The sequence below is a fragment of the Pinus tabuliformis genome, chromosome 7, assembly GCF_031772625.1.
Source record: "Pinus tabuliformis cultivar Carrire ecotype Pingquan chromosome 7, CPIR1, whole genome shotgun sequence".
In the NCBI taxonomy this organism is placed as follows: domain Eukaryota; kingdom Viridiplantae; phylum Streptophyta; class Pinopsida; order Pinales; family Pinaceae; genus Pinus; species Pinus tabuliformis.
The window spans coordinates 1,845,593,455-1,845,615,892 of NC_142293.1; the positions used below are offsets into that span (position 1 = coordinate 1,845,593,455).

Here is a 22,438-nt window from a genome sequence, read left to right on the forward strand (position 1 = left end):
GATCTTCCTATGGATGTGATTCATGGAGTTGTTGTTCTTCTATTGCTTCTGGGAAGGCAGATAATTTCTTGGCTACTATCAAGATTTGTTCTTCCTGAGATGCATAGATCCCAACTACTGTTAGGATTTGAGAGAGTTCTTCCAATCTCTTGATCATCCTTGAATGATGTTTTGTTGGTTGCTAATCCTTGTCCTGCACATAGATTAGTGTATGGAGTTCTTAAAAATCATAAATAAATAGAAAAGAAACACAATTAAAACAAATTCAAGTGAACCAATCATGTACTTGAAGTGCCACCATGCTACTAAGACCCTACTACCACCAAGTTATACGTTCACACAAATTAGGCCTCTCTTCCTTTCATGAACCAATCTAAAAGAAAACACACTTGCAAAGAAAAATAAGGAAACAACAAGGCTTTGGAGCAACCCGACCAAAGTGGACACACAAGTTCTTACCTCTCATCTTACCGTTTTATCTCCGCCCCCAAGTTGTCCTTGTAACTAAAATCATTTAAAAAACTTGTGAAAGAAAGTATGCTCTAATCCCTTTAGCACCTCGCCGACAATGACACCAAAAATGTTGGTGGAATCATATGTACTCTAACTCCAACATTTAATTATCAAATCTGGGGTTGTAAGACTTAGAGATGCAAGCATAAGAAATGCAGGATTAGAGCCTAAGTTAATTTAGTTGAGAATAAAATTCAAACTTTAAAAGCTTGAAAGGAAATTTTATTCTAAGTCTATTAAATAATAAATTAACCAAGCACTAGTCACATTCTTAGATCTAAAATATAATGTAAAATAGGTTCAAAGGTAAATGCTTCAATCACAGTAGAAACTGAAATCTCCCTATTCTATTCTTCACACACCCTTCAAAACTAAATAACACTACTCAAGGAAAGAAATCCAATGAATAACATGCAATCTAGAAACTACTCTGTTTCTGCAAATTAACTAAATCATGTCAAGGCTTTCCATTTACTAGCTCATGAAGTACGAAAGATGGAACCTTGACTTGTTCTTGTAGCAACACACTTGAAACATAAATCTCAAAACAATTCTACAAGGAATTGGAAAGGAAACAATTCTAGAAATTCAATAAGCAAATCTCAATAAATTTTAAAACTACCCTAGAGCAAGCTGCTTGTAATGACCTAAGAAATCTGATGCACCACACACCTATTAAATTCACACAAGATCAATCATACAAGACAATCACTTCATCACATATATACAAATCTAATTAACCATACACATTCCACACTCCGTTTTCACTGTATGAGCTTGACTGTAACATAGGCACAAAATCAAAAAACTATATTTACATACATAATAGAACAAGTACAAAAACAAGAAATCTAAACTAATAATGTACAATAACTTACCAAACTGGATCCATGGGCTCTTTCTCACACCAACAAGGTAGCTAAAATTTCACAGGGTTAAATGCTTCAGAAACTTAATGAATCATCAACTGTGACTTTTATTGACCTTCAACAAAAATACAATTTACAAAGAATTCCAAATGATGATTTCTCTCTCTCACAAAAATTCAATTACAAACTCATGATCCCCTTTATTAATCCTTTGAGGCTCTATTTATACATAAAAACCAGTGAGTAAGGATAAGATCGAATCTCCTAAACTCATAAAATGAATTTACAACTTTAGAGGAAAATCTCAGAAATCTGTTTTTTTGTTTGTAATTTTACACAAATTGGTGTTAAAGAACCAACCATATCTTCTTGACCATGATGTATTTTGGAGAGCTATTTCTTTGGAGCCTAATTTTACATATTTTCAAGAAAAACCTCTCTTGGAATTTCCTGATTCAATTCCATGGCCTCAAAAGTCTTGCCCGAAGTTGTCTGTTTAGATACTTCTTCAAATTTGTACAAAACTGCTTCAAGGAACCAGCTGTGAATTTGAAACCATATGGAATATTTGGAAATAGTTTGACATAGAAGTAAATTGCTATATTGTGCAAAAACCCATTTTCCGGATTCTTGAGATTCGCCACCATTTGTACAAAAATCGAGGCAAAACATGGCAGTTTCAAAACCGTTACTTATTTTTGGCTCTAGCTTAAATCATGTGCTAGGATCCCACATGTGTGAGATGGGTATATTCCAAGGAATGTACTAGCATATTAGGCCCATGTGACACCTAATTTGTCATGCTTTGAGAAAGAAAAACATATTTTATAATTTTGATTTTTTCTCCATTAGTGTAAGTGCAGAAACTAGAACCGAACTGCCAGATTATTACTGAGTTGGTACATAAGCAAAATCTTCATACCCGAACATGCTTTTTGTCCACATAATCACATTAGTAAACAGTCATTGATAAAATCATGTTAAAAACACATTTATCCATTAAAAAGATAAGAAATCCATCATCATTAAGCACAAGGTAAAAGAGGTATATTTAGTGGAAGTTGGTGGTATAATTGCTATAAAAGGTGTCATAAATGAGGGAATATGGCCTATTAATGGAAACTTTATATAATGGATAGTATGACATATTCAGAGCCCAACAATGCCTTCTCTCCCGAACCAACTGAACTGATAGGACTGATCGAGTTTGAATACAATATGAGCTCCACATCCGCATATCCCATTTGATGAAACACCATCAAAATAACCCACGGATGGATGACCTAATCTCCCTGTAGTTGCATATTCTCCTCCGTGGCTTTGAGAACCAAGGCCTAATCTCTTGGAAATATGCCAATATCTTCAGGTTGGTATTTCTCACATTTGGAGCGGTATTTTCGAAGATTTTGGCATTCCTGCTCCGCCATATACCCTAAAAGATATAGAAGGGGAGGCCTCGTTATTCTTTTTGTCCCGTAATCCATTGAATAAGACAAATACCAATAAAAGAACATTCCACCTCTTCCATCGCCCCACCACAAAAGTAGCAAATGCCATGACCCTGAAAACCCCTTCACATAAAGTTCTCCCATGTGAGGATCCGATTGAGGAAGACCAGCCACATGAAACACTTCAATTTTAATGGAACCTCCCATTGCCATGCTTGTGATAGTTAAGAGGCAGAGCTCGTAAGTTGATTCCCCTAAGTAATGTATGAATATATTTCTTTGATCGAAAAATGCCCTGGATACTTGCGCCCTCCCCATGCCAGAATGTCCACCTTCTCAGTCAACATAATGTCCACATGACTGATCTCACATCTATACCGATCCCACTCTGCCACAAGAGCCTTCAGGATCCCAAGGTCATTGGAATTTGACCAACATAGGATGGGATATGTGGCTTGTCTGTGGCTTGCTAGGTGGCTAAGCATGTGGATGCCCAAATGATGTAAGAAGTTGATGATAGGGACAAGGAGTAAATGTGAACCTTCCATACCTTTAATGATCGCGAGGCCAGCAACAATCTTGTTGCCCTTGCTGACCTCCCAACACATGTTGCCCATAAGCGAATGCTTAGCTTGCATCATGCTTCTCCATATGAATGAATCATCCTTCTTTTCAAAAGCGCCTTCACTGATCCATGTCTCAAGTTATAGGGTATTAAGATATTTCTCACGAACAACCTATTACCATAAAACTGCCCCATTAAATACTCACCATTTTTTTTGGCAAGTCGTGTATGGTTAAAACTTTCTGTAGCTCTAATGCCCTATCCTCCAAAGGCCACATTCCGATAGATATCCTCCAGCCTAACCAAATGAATTTTATTTTGTTTGTTTATGCCTACCCAAAGAAAGTTAGCTATTATCATATCTATTCTTTTGGTAATCACTTTGGGTAGTTTAAAAAGGTGCATCCAGTAAATCGATATACCATACATGGCATATTTGATCACGATCAGTCAACCTCCTATGGTCATCCACTTATGATCCTAAAGAGTTAGTTTTTTTTAAACTTATTAATTAGCCAATCCCATTCTTGGCACTCATACTTGTTTGCCTTTAGAAGGAAGCCCAAATATCTGAAACCACTAGACAAGTTGCTCACTTTAACCTCAAATATATTGGCAATCTCCCATACGGCCTCCACTTCCAACCTATCAGTGACCGATTTTAATTTCTCTTTGTTCATTATGAGCCCCGACGCATCCCTAAATCTAGTGAGAATATAGTGAAAATTCATCCATTCATATATATTGGTTTCCCCAGTAAAGAGGACATCATCGACAAACATGAGGTGTGTAATCTAAGTGCATCTTGTGACTATGCGCCCAACAATTGACCCCATTGCTCTAGGTTTTCTGATACCCATGCTTAGCCCATTTATGACCAATATAAATAACAATGACGATAACACACATCCCTGTCAAAGACCCCTTATGACCTTGAATAAGTCAGTCAAAATCCCATTAATGAGAACAACCATTCGCTGAAGAAATACAAGCCATTATCTAGTCTATGAGCCTGCGAGTGAATATGATTTTGTGCAAAATCAACCTAAGGAATTCTCTCTGGACGCAATCATATACCTTAGTCAGATCAATTCTCATTAGACATGCCGCCAACCTGCATGATTTGATGGAGTGGATACATTCTTAAGAGATGACTCGCATCCTAAATATGTTGGTTAAATAAAAAAACCAAATTATTCCTGTGTAATGTGTATAGGAAACATCTTTTTTATTCAATTAACCAGTACCATCTTATCTCGAGAGATTAAAAATAAAAGTCACTGAATAAAATATAAATTTAACCCAATCACCGAAATAAAAATAAATAAATAATAATAACATGCTATTAAAACATAACTCATGATAACACAGGAATAATAACCACAAGCAAAAATAATAAATAATAAATTATCATTATGACATTAGTACACATCCACCCCAAACTTGCATTTAAGCAAGGGGGACCATGACATTGAAATGACTAACGCATATAAACCCGAGCCTTAAACACCCCAAATCTAGTGGAACGATGAGTAGAAAATGTTTCCTCTTATTATTTAAAATATAAAAAAAATCCTTATCCAGTTACTTATCCCGCCCAAAGATAAACGGGCCGAGATCCACGGGGTACTGAGTTCGAATCTCTGGGGCTTCACAATGCTCTGCATATTCGCTCCCACCACCTCGGCTTCCATGGTCGGGACCTTCCCGGGCATACACCTGCAAAGGAGGCTTTTCCGACGAACAACCCTAAACCGATGCCGATATCCTTCTTTGATGAAAAGAAAGACGCTCAGGCAGACCACAGCCACCCTGGGATCGAATCTCGTATGCTCCCACTCCAACCCCCAGCCAATGAGCTTTGCAGTCGACAATGTCGAAGATGAGCGGGAGTTCGAATCCTGCCGCCTCCAAGAAAAGCCTCATAGCGTCAAGAGGCGCCTCGTGATGGGGTTTATCTCGGCGCTCTTCTGCGCGCAGAGGAACTACGGTCACGTGGCTAGGGCCGCGGTTTCGAAACGCGTGAGGCTAAAAGATGTGGAGAATCCCAAGCTCCAGGAGGCCCTCAGGGCTGCCGTGGCTGGCGATCTGGAGAATTCCGAGAGAATATTCACGGAGCTCATCGAAGAAGACCCCGAGGATGCCAGCGTATGGTCTAACAGAGGGAGCGTGAGGCTTTCCATGGATAAATTCGATGAAGCTACCAACGATTTCTCTCAGGCCATCAAGCTCGCCCCCGAGGCATCTGTACCTTTCCTCAACCGCGCCATAGCATACGAGGTGTTGCGCTCACCATGTGGCCGCCTGATTTTTTCAGCTTAGCATTTATCATCTTAATTGCTATCTTTTTCTCCTTTCAGTTGTCTATAATTGAGTGCCGAGTTGATATTTCTCCGGATTTGCTGTATGTAGTCTGAACAAGTTTTCAGGACCTCTTTGGTCTGAAATAAGTGTAACATCTGTATGATATAATTTTTTTGGATTGAAATGCTTCCACTGAACACCACTAGAAAATGACAACTAACTATTCCACGTGAGATACTACAGTAGGTGCTACACAGGTGGCGAACATAACGAACCTTGACTGAGCAACAGAAATAGTAGCATCCCGCTTTCAGCAACTAGACTAGCCCCATAGAATAATCTTTGACCAGTTGCCATTTATAAATTTATTCATTTCTTTGATAAATTTAAAGAATAGGTACTTTGCCTTCATGCGACTCTCGTCACAAGGAGGCCAGAAGGACATTTTGTACATTCTGTCATTTTGGGTAAATCTTGAATTCAATGGCATCGGACTTGGCTTCGGTTTGTCCACAGAATCAAGAGTTTGCTAAGAGTTCTGACCAAGACTGCACATAAAAAATATTACAAATACACGTCTAAAGAAGTCAATTCTGTAAAACTTGCGAATTTAACTGGCAAATACACTAGATTTGTCAAAAAAATATTGGACTAATGGGCTGGACTCGAGTCGACTTGCAAATCCAATAATATTTCAAAAAAGCTAGACTCCGGAGTTGAGTCGACTAGCCAAATTTGGGCAAGTCAACTGGGGCGAAGTTTGCGTTTGACCCAGAAGTCTGAGTAAAACTTTCAAACTAGACTCGTTGACTAACTTTGTCAATGATCAACAGGTTGATTTGATCCTTATGGGAATGCACTGAGTCAGAGTTGCTGGTGCAAGTAGGTTCGTCTAAGTCTGGTAATTAGGCTGACTTGATCCTTTTTGGGTTAGGAGCAAGTAATAGTTATGTTGCTTCTAACTTGGTTGGTTTAGTTGGATTCTGGAACCTAAGTCACCTCGTTCGTGTTTGAATTCAGTGACTTTGAAGTTCAACAAAAGTTTGATAGTTAAAATTTTGGGGATAAAGTTCAGCATTAAGTTTGACATACGAGAAATTTGAAAATATAGATAATTCTATATTGTCATGAAACACACATGGTAGAAATAAAAATAGCATGCCAAGTTGCCAACACGATTAATCATTAAACATATGTTTCGAAAACACATGTTGTTCAAAGTCTAGAAACAAGTTTATGAAGCATAATATTAAAAACACGAACATAACATAGAAAAGCTTTGAAAATTGATAATGCAAAATGAAAAATGAAATGAGAACATAAGTTTTATTCTTGAGGTTCCCGTGGCCTACTTGTTACAACAAAAGGTCCTATATCATCAAGAGCACTAGGAGTTGTGAATCCACTAGAAGCATGATCACCACTAGATTCAACATTAGCTCTATCACTCTCAATCTGAAAATAATCTTCATCCCTTGATGTATCTGGAATAAGATTAATCCATTGAGTAGAAGAATTGGATGAATATTTAGCTGCATTATTTAAAGGCAACTCAAGTTACTGCAAACATAAACAAGATCTTCTAATCTCCAGATAACAATCTATTTCTTTTTATGGAATGAATATGGTCAAAGGAACTCCAATTCCTTTCACATGCTAATGCATTTGATCCCTGGCTTAAGGCATTGCAGGGTGCTTGATGCATAAAGTCCCACCATGTTGCTGGATCGCTTATGCTCCTATCATACTTTGCTGCTTTTGTTCCAAATATCCCTTCTGGCATGTATGCCCTCAACTGAGATCTAACCAAAGTTGCAATTGAGGGATGTAGATTTAGCTTGTCTATAGCCTCATCATCCATCTTCCATCTTTGATCAATTACCTCCCATATCTCTCACTAATCAACTTCCACATTATTAAAAATCACTTGCAATGGCTTCGTTGCAACAATCCATGCTCTTATAAACAAAATCCATGCGTGGTTTGTCACCATCAACCATGCGGAACACATCAACGATCGAACCACACATTTTTAAAACCTTGTCAACAATTTCCCAAAAGCTACTGCTAAACACTATTTGTTCCACATTTTCTTCCTTTGTTTTTTTTGAAAGGTGAGATCTCTCACACTCAGTAGTGCAAAAAACAACTCTTAGGCTTGTTTTTTCCTCAACAACTCTTTTTAGAGTAATACAAAAGGTGTCAAACCTTGTATCACAAGGCCTCAACAACTCTTTAGATGCATTTTTCCTATATATGCTCAAAGTGAGATGATAGTTGATGATGAAGTTCGCAGCTATTTTGACTCTTCAAATTGTCTCACTGACCTAAAGAAATTTGGCTAGATCATGCAACAATAAATGCAAGTAGTGAGCTTCATAAGTGGTCCAATAAATATTTGTATACTTCTCCATAATCATCTTCCCTACACCACCACAATTTTATGCATTATCTGGGACAACTTCGACCATATTTTCCTCCCCAACCTCTTGAGTTACTCCATCCAAAATTTTGGAAATAAATTTTATTGTCTTCACTTGATCCATTGCATTAAATACATAAAAAAAAACCCCTTGAGGACAATAAACAAGCACATTGTTCAATGGTGCATCTTGTATGCTTTGAAGGCTGTTTAACCTGAACCAACTTGTTTGCCACTCTGTCTCTTGTTTTCTTTAGTAAAGTGGTCCTTAAAGCCTCAAATCCGGGAGGAACATAGCCATTGCCAAAATCAATGGTCTTTTTTAATGCATTTTTAAAATAGGGACTCTCGGCCACATTAAAGGGAATTGCACATGCATAAAAAATTCTGCAATAACATCATCAACTTCTTGTCTCTCCACAGGTTTCTTGAATTGATTTAATGTTGTGGTTCCACCTATTTTTGTTGGAGTAGAACTTGAGCCACCAATGATTGAGGTAGAATGAATGGTGTTTGAGGAAGACATGGCAATCTCCCTCTCAATTTGCTGCCTCTTCTTCTCCCTTTTTTTCCTTTACATCTTTGAACTGTAATAGTCTTTCTCCACTTCATTTTTTCACTCCTTAGATATCTAGTGCAACCTTCAACAACACTTCAACTTCCATTGCTAATACTAAGGAGGTGATCCACTGCTCTTGTTAAAGAGCTAGTGAATTGATATCCACATAATGACATAAAATATCTTTCCCTTCTCTTTTGACATATTTCCATGCCTCAACAATTGATTTTGAAGGTGCCATTGAATGAAGCCTAATGGTTCTGCATTTTCAATTTTTTATTTATTTACGTTAATTAGTTTTAAAAATAAAACTCTAAAAGAACCAAGGTTCTGAGCTAGTAAGTAGTGAGACATTGAGATCTATAGTTTAAAGACTAAAACATGCATATTGACTAAAAAAATGCATTTGAACATTGGAACTAGAACTGAGAATTTGGAAAGCTTGGTTGCTCACTTAGTGATTATTGATTTACCCACTCACATTGTCTGCTCCAGCGTCCACTATCACTGGACACTAATTTATGAAAAATAGAATTTCATCAAAACCTTATACCAGGAAAATAAAAACATTTAAAATGACAAATATAAAAAAGGGATAGAACACAGGCATCATGCATCAGGCCAAAAATTATGTATGAGGCTATGAGCAATCGATCCTATCACCGTTTAAAACAACATATTAAAAATACTAAAATAAATGATTAAAAAATCTTTAAACTTTGGTTTGATCAATACAATGATCAAAGATACACTTGTCCTTCTCAAATAAGGAGGGATACAGTAGTCATCTTCCTATAAGAATGACTTGCATGATGATAGTAATCCTCATGAATGACCTAGAGAATGTAGAGAAGTACTTCTAAACAATTATCATTCAACTTATAAGACTTATATGTCCACAAATGTGTGTCAAAACAAGCTAAACGATTGAAAGATGGAACTAGAGATAAGGGTTAGTAATTCAACATTCAAAGTTAGACTTTTTAGTAGGAGATTTGACTTCACAATTTGGAAAATATTAAAGAATAATAACAATTTAACAAAATATATAAAGCCAAAGAAACTCATGTGAGTTCTAAAAGGAGAATACAATTGCCAGTCCAATTGCCTTTGGTCAAACTCAAAATCAATTGGACTAGAATCAAAGACTTCAACAGAGTGAACAATTGAACTAACCTATTGGGCTGTGTCTGGACTCTTGTTAATTTTAGTTAACAATGGTATGTTCTATGCTTAGCATAATCACTTCAATGCTCCTTAAGCAACCCAATAACAATTTGCAATTTAGATTTCTAGTAGCAATCACATTAACCATTAATCACATCGACAATAAAAGTAGATAGAACATAAAACAAGATGACACCAGATTTGGTGGATGCCAAGGAAAAACCCCAATGTGGGGAAAACCCTTTGATCAATTCTTCTTATTATTATATCAAAATTTCAGCAGAGAGAGAGAGAGAGAGAGTACAAAAATCAAATTGACTTTCCCAATTCAAAGTCAAAACAAACCTGTCAATTTCTGCAGTCAACTACAGTCAAACTTCAACGCTAACCAAAAAGTCATTGCTGGTCAAATCAATAATAAATCATCCTCAAAACAATTCGGTCTTCTTCAGTTAAACTCGGCCTAATCAGGAGGTCAAGGTCAGCCCAAAACAACTCAGTCAAATTCGGTCAAAGGAGAGAGAAAAATTGCTGTAATTTTCTGCGGTCAAACTACAGTCAACTCTAAAGTCAGTGCTGGTCAAATTGCCCAGATTCCCTCAATTTCTGTGCCCAGAAATACGGCCTAAAGAGATAGAAAAGATCCTCCAAAAATCACAATCAAAGTTGGTCAATGCTGGTCAAACTTGGTTTTTAGTCTGAAATTTCGGTCTTGCAATTTAGCCCAGAAAAATCTTCCTTCTTGCGACACGTGTGAGAGAGAGAAGTTGCCCAATAGTTGTACGAACCAATGAGAGAAGGAGAGAGAAGAACATGTGAGTGATGATGATGCCAAATGAGGTGTGAGGTCACTTGTATTTATACAATTCGCTGTGGGTAAAGAAACACGTCCATTGGGCTTCTTGAGCCTACATGATGATGTGGTCGACCTAAACAATTTGCACATAAGTGGCATAAATTCAAAATCAAACTTCCACTTGTCCAAATCAGATGATCTTTATATCAATTTTGGTCTTCTCGAAAAGAGGAATTTAATGCAATCATCATCTCCATCAAATGAGTTGTCCCAAGGTGGAATTTGGCCCTAGTTTCCAATTTTAACACTCCCTCTCAACTAGGGAGAATTCCACCTACCAATCCATCTGTCGTCATCTATCATCATGCCATCATGTTTTCATGTATCATGCTTGTCATCTCATCTCTGCTTTGCTGAATCATGATGTAATAATGAAGAAGAATTGATCGAGAGTGAGTCACAAGACCTTACCACTCTCCACTGACAAAAGTCAGTCCAGAGGTAGAACCTCAATTGATCCCAGATCAAGTTGTTGAACACCATGCATCCTAGACATAGGGAGTATGGCAGTACACGATGCGTCCATCGGTAGTGCTATGGTCCCTATCCACTTTTCCCAACTCATTGGCCAGATGAGAGGTACTTCCCATGAGTCCCGGACTACATGGGTAGGATGTATGCTGGGGCATCAACAGGAGAAGGTGAACCACTCATCCTGCTCATATGCCATAGGAGAAGGTGAACCACTCATCCTATGCATATGTCAATCGTAGGGGAAGGTGAACCACTCACCCTACATACATGTGTCCGCAATCGTAGGGGAAGGTGAACCACTCACCCTACACACACTTCAACCATCATGGGGTATCATAGGGGAAGGTGAACTGCTCACCCTGAACACAACGCACCAATAGGGGAAGGTGAACCACTCACCCTAAGGTCGCTCATAGCTCCAAGAAGTACCCCAAGCCCCTAGGAGCTCCCAGACCTCAATGTCCAACTCAAGCGGGACTGTCATGGGAGGGTCTTTCCATGACTCCAAGTCTTTGGGAAGGTTAAGAATTTGACCTTCCCTAGTGCTTCGTGAGGATATCTGTGATCTGCTCATTAGTCTTGATGTGTTGGAGCCTTATTGCTCCCCGCTGTACCATATCCCGGATAAAGTGGTACCTGATATCAATGTGCTTGGAGCAGTCGTGGAACACGAGATTCTTTGAAAGGCAAATCCCACTCTGGTTATCACAGAAGATCATGATGGTATCCAACATGTGCTTAAATAGCTCACTGAAGAGCTTCCTCAACCAAACAACTTCACAATAGGCCATACTAGCTGTAATGTATTTGACCTCGGCGGTGCTTAGAGCAATCAATTTCTGCTTCCTGCTCATCCAAGAAATTGAAGCAGACCCCAATGAGAAGCAACATCCAGACGTGCTCTTACGATCCACCACACTGCCAACCCAGTCAACATTAGTATATCCATGTAGCCTCAAATTCCCGACAGTGTATCTCAGTCCATAGTTGATTGTGCCACGGAGATATCTCAAGAGATTCTTAGCAACAATCCAATGTATGTGATGAGGCTCGACCATAAATTGACTCAACGTATTCACAACGAAGCATATGTCCGGACGAGAGTTTACCAAGAACATCAGGGCCCCCACAAGTTGTTGATACTCGGAAGGGTTTGCCAATTCGGGCCCAACAACACTTCCACATAGCTTCTTGAAGTTGAGTTCCATCGGAGTAGACACAGAGTTGCAATCCACCATCCCATATCTCTCGAGCAACTTCACAATGTATTTTCCTTGAGAAAGGAAAATCTTACAAGACTTTTGACAGACCTCTAGGCCTAGGAAGTAATGCATCAGACCTAGGTCTTTCATCTCGAACTCGGAAGCCAACTCCCTCTTGCATTGATAGATGAGAGGGTCTGCACTTGTCAGAAAGAGATCATCTACATAAAGGACCAAAATGAGAGGCATGTCCTTTTCAACCTTGAAATATAGGTTAGGATCAGCTTCGCTCATTGTAAATCCCAGTTTCATAAGATAACTGTCAATCCTCTCATACCAAGCCCTAGGGGCTTGCTTCAGCCCATAGAGGGATTTCTTTAACTTGCATACGTATGTCCTTCGATCTTGTACTTCGAACCCATCAGGTTGTTCTACATAGACTTCCTCCTTAAGCGAGCCATGCAAGAAAGCAGTCTTAACGCCCATTTGGTGTAGGCTCCATCCTTAAGAGGCAGCGAGCATAATAATAGATCGAGTAGTGGTATATCGGACAACCGGTGCAAATATCTTGTCCTAGTCCACTCTTTCCTTTTGAGAGAAGCCTTGAGCAACGACCCTGGGCTTGTATTTTTCAGCACTCCCATCGGCTCCATGTTTAATTTTGTAAAGCCATTTAGAAGTGACCACAAACTTGTTATTGGATCTAGGCACCACATCCCATACATCATTCTTCATGATTGACTCATACTCATCATTCATCGCATCTTTCCAAACTTGGTGTTTTACGGCTTCCTCAAATGTGCATGGTTCATCTTGAACAATAGTACTCATAGCAGCAAAATAACCTTGATATGTGTTCGGATTCTTACTTTCACAGAAAGTCCCTCTTGGAGCAATATTTCTCTCAGCATCATCGAAAGTATCTTTGAGCCATAGTGTACGTTTCCTTGAGGTAGAGGTATCACCAAGAGGTGGATCGATAGGATTCATCGGACCTTCAACATCGAGCATAGGAGGTTCATCTTGTTTTTTTGCAGCATCATCGTTATTGTCCTTCCTTGGAATGGGGAGATCTCGGTCCTTCCCAAGGGAAAAATCTTAATCGAAGGGACATCATGGCTTATTTCCACTTCTCTTTGACCAAACACATAGATTCTATATGCCTTCGAAGTTTTAGTGTAGCCCACAATGTTCCTTTCTTCCCAAATGCTTCTAACTTGTTTATTTTCTCTTTAGGCACATGAAAATACACAGGACAACCAAATATTCTAAAATGAGAAACATCAAGTTTCTTACCAGTGAAAACTTCTTCGGAAGTCTTGAAATCCGATGCTTGATGTGGGCTTCTATTTTGAACACATATGACAGTGTTGGCAGCTTATCCCCATAAGAACTTCAATAGGCCTTGGTCATGAAGCATGACATGGGTGCCTTTTATGATTGATCGGTTCTTCCTTTCAGCAACACCATTTTGCTCAGGAGTGTATGCAACGGTTGTCTCCCTCTTAATGCCAGCCTCTCTGCAAAAGTCATTGAATTCGTTTGATTCATATTCGGTTCCATTATCGGTCCTCAATATTTTGATCTTCTTCCCTGTTTGATTTTCAACCAAGGCTTTGAAAGAACGAAACCATTTGAACACTTCGTCCTTCTTCTTCAAGAAATAGATCCACATTTTGCGAGAGAAGTCATCCACAAAAATTGCATAGTATAAGTATCCTCCCAATGATGTTACAGGCAACATACCAGATAGATCAGAATGGACCAATTGAAGAATGTCGGTAGTTTGACTTTCACTTGAAGGGAATGGTCCCCTTGTATGTTTTCCAGCTGCACAACCCTGACAAACTCCTTCATGATCTATGTTGAATTCGGGCATACCTGTGACCATCTTCCTTACCCCCGGTAAGGCTTTGTAATGAAGGTGTGCAAATCTTCGGTGCCATAATTCGGATTGAAGGGAAGTATTGCAAGTCATAGCTCCCAAAGGACTTCCTCCAGTTTGATAGAGACTTTCAACCCCAAATCCATGTGTAAATGCATCTTTAGGGTTTCTTTGCCAAATACTTACCTTTCCATCAATGAATGCTACCTTGAAGCCTTTATCTTCCATTGCAGAAATAGACATCAGGTTCTTCTTCAAATCAGGTACATACAATACTTCTTGTAGATGAAGGGTTTGACCTTGATTTAAGTGAAGAGTGACAGTCCCTATCCCTTTCACGGGGTAGGTGGCATTGTCTCCAAGTATGATCTCCAAATTAGTCTTCTTTTCAATAAAAAATGAGAGGGCCTTCTTGTACCCAGTGAAGTGCCTTGAGGTATCACTATCAATCAACTAATGATCCAAAGTGTTTGGAGGAGAGGCAGTAGTGAGGGCGGAAATAAGATAAAATTCTTTTTGTTTTTCTACAACATTAGTTTCATCATACCTAGAATTTCTTGTCCCTTTGGGAGGTCGACCATTACCATATCGAGCAACGGGAGCATTCCTCTTTCCTTTTTTTGTTGAACCTGTTGTTCCTTTGATTTCCATTGCCTTTGTAGTTGTTGTTGTCATCATCCCTTGGAGTATACTTCTTGTGAGGACACTCTCTAGCATAATGGCCAAACTTGTTCCGATTGTAGCACCTTCCTTTTCTTCCTTCTTTTCTTCCTTGTTTGAATCCTTGACCTTGTCTCTTTGGACCAACGTTGTTCTTCCTCTTTGCATGAGCGGAGAAAGCAGTAGGTTCATTTCCATTTGTAGGCTTGTCTCTCTCTATCATCCTCGTCTCTTCTTGTGTGCATCTAGCTAATAATTCATTGAATCTAGGAATCCTGTCATTGTTAAGAATAGTGGTGTTAAACACATCCCATGCTCTTGTGAGACCTCCAAGAGCAATGATAGTGGGCTCCCTATCAACAACAACTTCTTCAATATATAGAAGATCATTCTTGATTTCGGTAATCCTTATGAAGTAGGATTGGATAGACTCCCCTCTATCCATCTTGATGTCCTTCAACTTGTTCTTAAGAAAGAGGATTTGATTTGCATTGTTTACTTTAAAGTTTAAACATCCCAACCAACTTATCATACATCTCCTTAGATGTTTCCAAATCAGAAATATAGGCAACCAAATTCTTTTGAATGGAATCAATGATAATTCTTTTAGCTTTGACCTCACCTTTCTTGTATTTCGTTTTTGCAGCAACATGTGCATTTGAAAGAGGCTCCACCACTCTTCCCTTTACATAGTCCATAACATCATTCTCTTCCAAAGTCCAATCCAAAGTCATCTCCCATGCATGATAGTCGGATTTGTCCTTGAGCTTATCGTCGGATTGAAGTATGATGTAGTCGTCATTGAAGCTAGACCAATATTCTTGTCCAACAACTCTTTTCTTAGTGATTACTTTTCTCTCTCTTGCTTGGGCTTTGTCTTCACCTGTGCTCTGATACCATGTTAATTTTAGTTAACAATGGTATGTTCTATGCTTAGCATAATTACTTCAATGTTCCTTAAGCAACCCAATAGCAATTTCCAATTTAGATTTCTAGTAGAAATCGCATTAAACATTAATCACATTGACAGTAAAAGTAGGTAGAACATAAAACAATATGCAGAAGACAAGTCAAGGCAGGAGGACACCAGATTTGGCGGATGCCAGGGAAAAACCCCAATGTGGGGAAAACCCTTTGATCAATTCTTCTTATTATTATATCAAAAGTTCAACTGAGAGAGTACAAAAATCAAATTGACTTGCCCAATTCAAAGTCAAAACAATCCTGTCAATTTCTGCAGTCAACTATAGTCAAAATTCAACCCTAACCAGAAAGTCAATGCTAATCAAATCAACAATGAATCGTCCTCAAAACAACTCGGTCTTCTTTAGTCAAACTCGGCCTGATAAGGAGGTCAAATTCAACCCAAAACAGCTCAGTCAAACTCGATCAAAGGAGAGAAAAATTGTTGTAATTTTTTGCGGTCAAATTGTAGTCAACCCTGAAGTCAACGCTAGTCAAACTGCCTAGATTCCCTCGATTTCTGTGCCCAGAAATGCGGCCTAAAGAGACAGAAAAGATCCTCCAAAAATCGCAGTCAAAGCTGGTCAACAAACCCTTGGTCAAACTTGGTATGCATTTTGAAATTTCAGTCCTGTAATTCAGCCCAGAAAACTTGTCCTTCTTGCCACACATGTGAGAGAGAGAAGCTGCCCAATCGCTGTACGAACCAATGAGAGGAGAGAGAAGAATGTGTGAGTGATGATGATGCCAAATGAGGTGTGAGGTCACTTGTATTTATACAATTCACTGTGGGTGAAGAGACACGTCCATTGGGTTTCTTGAGCCTACATGATGATGTGGCCGACCTGAACAATTTGCACATAAGTGGGCATAAATTCAAAATCACACTTCTGCTTGTCCAAATGAGATGATCTTTATATCAATTTTGGTCCTCTCGAAAAGAGGAATTTAATGCAATCATCATCTCCATCAAATGAGTTGTACCAAGGTGGAATTTGGCCCTCGCTGCCAATTTTAACAACTTCGCTGTAAGTGGGTCTCTCCTATCACCAATCAGGTGGAGTCATGACTCACACTAGTGATTGTACACAAAGTAGCGCCGAGTGGACGACGAGCCCCACTATATAGTGTACACAAAGTAGCGTAGAGTGGGTGACGAGCCACACTATATAGTGTACATACACTATACACAATGCATTGAGAACAGTTGACGACGAGTGGAATGATGAAGTTATGAACTGGTGGATAAGCTGCATGACGAGAGTTAGAAAGGTTGACTTTGTGAATGACCACTATGTGAGGTTTAAAGGTAAATACAGGTAGAGCGGGCGGGTAGATTTGAGGGTTTTTATTTTTATTTTTTTTTACTCCAAACTTTCCACACATTGACACGAATTTTAGGCAAACCTAACCTAATTTAAGGTGAATTTAATGATTTTGTTCAATCTTGTGTTTGAGTTCGTGTTTGGCATGAGGTGTGGCTTGAAGTTTGGTGAACCTAACTGAACAAGTTCCACACTCAATGAAATTCGGTGAACATTAAACTTCATCGATTTGGTTCACCGAACGCGATGACTTAGATTGGAACTAAAAGGAAAATCAGTGAAATAGTAAAACCCTGTACATCAGATATGAATGGATTCAATATTTTTTTAGATTTGAACATCACGTTGTTTTAGATTGTCATAGCAAGATTTATACTTGTCTTATTGAAGAGGGGAATAAGAGCCCCGTGAAAGGTATTTCAAGGCCATATTTCTATATTGCAAAGTACAACTTTGCAAGTGAAGAAATGCGTTTGAAGAGGGTGTCAATTGTATGTAGCCCATGTGGAAGACCCAACAAAAGATAGTCCAAAGTCTTATGGGCTTTTCAGTATTGCAAGAATTTGAAGATTTGTTTGAAGAATTACTAGGACTATGACCAAAAAGAGACATTGATTTTTTTGTTCATTTGGTGCCTATGGCTGCCCCAATCTCCAAGATTTCATATAGAATGAGTACATCAAAATTGAAAGAGCTGCAAATGCAGCTAGAATTGTTAAAGAGGGCTATATACACCCAAGTGTCTCTCATTAGGGAACACCGTTACTCTTTGTAAAGAAGAAAGTTGAAAGTGTAACACACACACTCCTAATCCCCTCCAAAAGACTGGTTAGAAGGAGGTGGTTACCATGCTGAATTAAGATCCAAGGTGCCATTATGGAAATGGGGTTTAAAAATTTCGATCTTCTGAACTAACTTAAAGCCTCAAATAGACATCACTGTTGCACCTTCGGATCGAGAGCTATGACCATTTGAATTACTTACAAATCAAAAATCACCATATCATCAACTTTTCCACGTGGCACCCATGTTGCTACCCTAGCCAACCTGTCAGCACCACTTGGTGGTGGTATAATGGTCGCTGACCCGTTCATGGAATTAGTCTACATTTAAATGTGCATATATATATGTGTGTGTGTGTGTGTGTTGTTTTTATTAGCTGACCCATTTGCGCCATAAAATATGCATTTATGTAGTTATTCGACGAACATCAATTGCCGACAACATTCCCATATCCTGGGCTATGTTACTCTACCCTTCCTCTCTTGTGTACTTACAAATGCTTCGGGGTCAGTCTTCCGGGCTGACCTATAAGGTGGGTCCTCCCTTGCACCAATGGATAAACAACCGGGCTCACGTGTATGCCAATGTAGCTCGAGGTTACGTCATCCTGCTCCTTTCAATATGCGCTCCGCTTTATACTTTTGGGGAAAAGCCTCCGGGCTTACGTGTCCCAATGGGTCCAATTCCCCGCGCGGTCAATACTCCCGGTCGGTGCATCGACTCACACCCTCAATTAACGACTCTGGCAACCTTGCTGCTGCCATGGTAGCCCGACCTTCTTCTTGTGCAATCCTCTGCGGCTTCCGAGATGTAACCTTCGGGCTTACGTCATCTCAGGCTCTTGCCTAACTGTTGATTGCCCTCGCTCAATCTCGACCCTTCATTACACTGGCCTTGCGCTCGGTCATGCGTTGCGGTCGCATGACTTGTTACTGATCAAACTAGCAGGGGTTCCTAGAGAGCAACTCCTAGATCAAGTGGCAACAATGGAGCAATAACCCACTGTCACCTCAGCTAAAGCTCCTTGCTCGTTATGGACTTTCACTAATGGGAGGAGTCCTGATATTAGGGAAATAGGGGAAATATATCAATGGTGCAAGGTAGTGATTCCAAGAGCCTATTCAAAGGAGAGCATCTAATGATAGGGATTGCTTGCTTTTGAAGCAAGATTAATGACTCTCAAAGAAGGGCAAGAAGGAGACCTAGACCTAGGGTTGAGGAGTATCTCTTGGTAAGAAGTGCCCTAGACCTAAGAATCCTGGAAGAATAGGGTTTCTAATCAATCCTTGTGAAATTGGAGTGTCGAGGTTGCAGGACCACAAAGAAGCCCTAGAGGACCCAAATGAGGTCAAGGGTGTGGGGTAAAACTTCAAACAGGTGGACTTGACCAAGTGAGGGAGGAGAAAAGGATCAAAGAGGTAAGAATCAACTTTAATGTTCAATGCAATGATCCTTGATGAAGCCACTAACCATAGGCAAACTAGGGAAATGATTTTTGAGTTAGGGCTTGGGATATCTTGAGATTCCACCGTCGAAATAGCCTCAAATTTGGAGGATTTCTAGAGGACTCACTAACGCAACTCTAAACCAATTTTCATCGATTTTTGATGGCTACAATAGAATTCGTATGATGCTCTAGGGAGCCTACTAGGGTTAGGGTTTAGAAAGATAAGAAAGGAGGTGAGAATGATTTTCGTTTTGTGATAGTCTAGGACTAGACTGTTGATTTGTGGTAGCATCGGATGTGCTCTAGCCATGAAAATTGGTGGAAGGGCTAAGGCACATGAGATCTCCAAGACCCAGAAATGGTTTCGATAAATTCCACGAGAGATATTAAAATAATTAATATTTTTAATGGGGTTCCTAAGTCTAAACTTAGGAAAATTAAAATATTAATGGGTATTAATATTAAACTGGGTGAGAATGTTCTAAATGACATGGATCAAGCCAAATCTAATCTTAGTCGTTGATTAGAGACTTAATCTCGGCCGTTGAAGACTCAACAGGAAAAGTATAAGAAGAGGCTTGAGGGTCAGTTGGAGACACACCAAGTTGATCAGTCAGTTCTATTTTCTGGAGCGGGGTTTGCTGAGAGAATTGAACCAGTGATCTGTTGCAGCGAGGGGTAGTTCGGCACAAGGCTGAGAATACATAGCAGAGAGGCAGAGATAGTGCTAGAGAGACAACGCAGAGCCTAGAGAGGCTGATGTAGAGGCAGTTGGGAGCTACGCAGAGGCCGCTGGGAGCCACGCAGAGGCTGAAGAGGCTAGCATGGGTGACGCAGAGGGTCTAAGGGGTGATGCAAAATCTTAAGTAGTTGCGCAGAGGCTAGCAGAGCTGACGCAGGGCCAAGAGGCAGCGCCAGGAGAATTTTCGTGGGGTAGACTAAGTGCTGGTGCGCAGGGAAGGGTGACGCAGTCCCTGCAGAGTGACACAGAGCAGTAGAGAAGCTTGGAGTAGCTTTTGCTGTCCAGCTAAGGAGCTGCCATTGTTGCTGTGGGATCGTTCATCCGGTGTTTGATCAGCTGGAATATCTGTCTCCAAGGAGAGGTACTACTGCCGAGGGCATTCTCTGTTGGGTGAGCCATTTCTGGCACCCTAGATGTATTCAGAAACTGCATAATAATAAAACCCTCATATCTATTGCACCAGTTTTCCTACATTGGGTTTTTCCGGGGATGATTGTCCAAAAATAACGGTGTCCCTTGTGTGTTTGTCTCAGTTATTTCAGTTGCTGATCTGTATATGAGTTAAGGCTGCATTTGTGTTTATTTCAGTATTTATATTTATAAATAACTTGTTAATGGAATAAACAAGTAGGAGAAATTAAACCAGATAATGCAGTAGGGATTTCTAATGAGTCAGACTTAGAAATTTCAACATGGTATCAGAGCATTGTAGATCACAGGAGAACTGAAGGCACTAGAAGTAATCTGAAGAATTTGCAGCAGTAGCAGCTGTCCCGAGAGACAATGTTGTTCCAGAGCAGAAGCAGCAAAGAAGAAGTGACGCAGAGGGCCTGCGTCATCATTTCGAGCCAGAAGGAGGGTCAGCGCAGAGGCAGAGAGGGGCAGATTAGACCTACATAGTGCCCGATCATCTTTCTCAGCTTGGAAGGATTGATCTTGTGGACAAGAGGATCAGATTTTGCCGTTGTCGAGATTATGCAGAGCCTGAAAGGCTCAATTTCCTCAGTTTCTAAGGCTTGGGGAGCTGTGGGCAGATTGTGATTGAGAAGCTGGTGGGGTGTTGTTTTTGTCGGTGCAGAACAATACCTAAGGGGACAGAACCAAGGTAGAGGGAGTCGCTACCTTGACGGATTTCTAGCCAAGAAATCCAGATTCGAGTTGCAGTTGCAAGGAGGATTGGAGAGGAGCGGTTCGACATTTGGCAGAAGGATTTCCAGCAGGGAAATCAGGACTTAGAGGGAGATTTCCAGGAGGGGAGTCGAAACTCAGAGGGAGTCCAGAAGAGGAGCTGAAATGGCAGTGAACGGACTGAGGGATCAGGACAGGTTGGACGGGGCTTCCAACTTTGTCATCTGGAAGGCCAGGATCCTGGCAGTCCTGGATCGACATCGCATCAAGGACTTTGCCTTGAGAACCATGGCTATCTTGGTTGACCCAGCTGAGAATGAGAAGTATGAGGATGCAATGGTGAGAGCGAAGTGCATGATCCTTGATGGGGTCAAATATCATGTCGTATCACATATTGTTGAAAAGAACACAACAAAGGAGATGTGGGATACATTGAAGACCTTGTATCAGGGCTCTTCCGTGCAGCGGAAGATGTTATTGGAAAATCAGTCGTGGTCGTATCAGATGCAGAAGGGGGAGCAGATAGATCCGTTCATCCTCAGATCGCAGGAGATTCGTGACTAGCTTACTTTCGTGGGGTCTACACCGGATCTAGAGTTCATGTGAGGACTGCTCTAAATGTAGTCTTCGAGGAGTGGGAGACATTTGTCCAAAGTATTTTGGGCAGGGCTACCCTTCCAGGATGGGAGGAGATGTGGGCGGCTCTTCGCCAAGAAGAGATCAGGCGGATGACCAAGGCAGGGAGTAGTTGTAGGGGAGGATGAATCAAGAAAGAGGAGGAGGAGGATGCGGCTCTAGCATCTGCGGGACAGTAGGGGAAGAGGAAGAAGAAGGATATCTCCAAGGTGAAGTGTTTCCATTGTGGGGAGCTGGGACATTATGCATTCCAGTGTCCCAGGAAGAAAAACAAGGGAGAGGCTTCCAACTCCAAGGCAGCTCCACCTAAGGTGGAGAAAGAAGTCGAGACTGATGATGATTGTGCCATGAGTGCTCATGCACCTCTAGAAAAGAGGTGGGGAGATATTGAGTAGTAGTCAAGAGGACTACATACTACGGGCATGATGCTTGAGGTGCCTAAACTCTTGGATCACATTTGGCTATGGGAGCCCTTAAAGACGGTAGCACG

General features: G+C 40.3%; 1 protein-coding gene across 3 annotated transcripts in view; it reads left to right on the top strand.

Moving 5' to 3' along the window:
• Positions 1-4,913: 4,913 nt before the first annotated feature.
• LOC149255804 (small glutamine-rich tetratricopeptide repeat-containing protein 2-like) overlaps positions 4,914-22,438 on the top strand; it is a 65,413-nt gene continuing 47,888 nt past the window's right edge. The window contains exon 1 of one of the 3 annotated variants that reach the window (XR_016267254.1): positions 4,914-5,675. Coding sequence is in view for 2 of the 3 variants with exons in the window: in XM_089460578.1 (XP_089316704.1) it covers positions 5,052-5,675 (624 nt within the window). In the remaining variant the exon portion in view is untranslated. The remainder of the gene's footprint in view (positions 5,676-22,438) is intronic. The other 2 variants (XM_089460578.1, XM_089460577.1) reach the window with 2 other exon arrangements.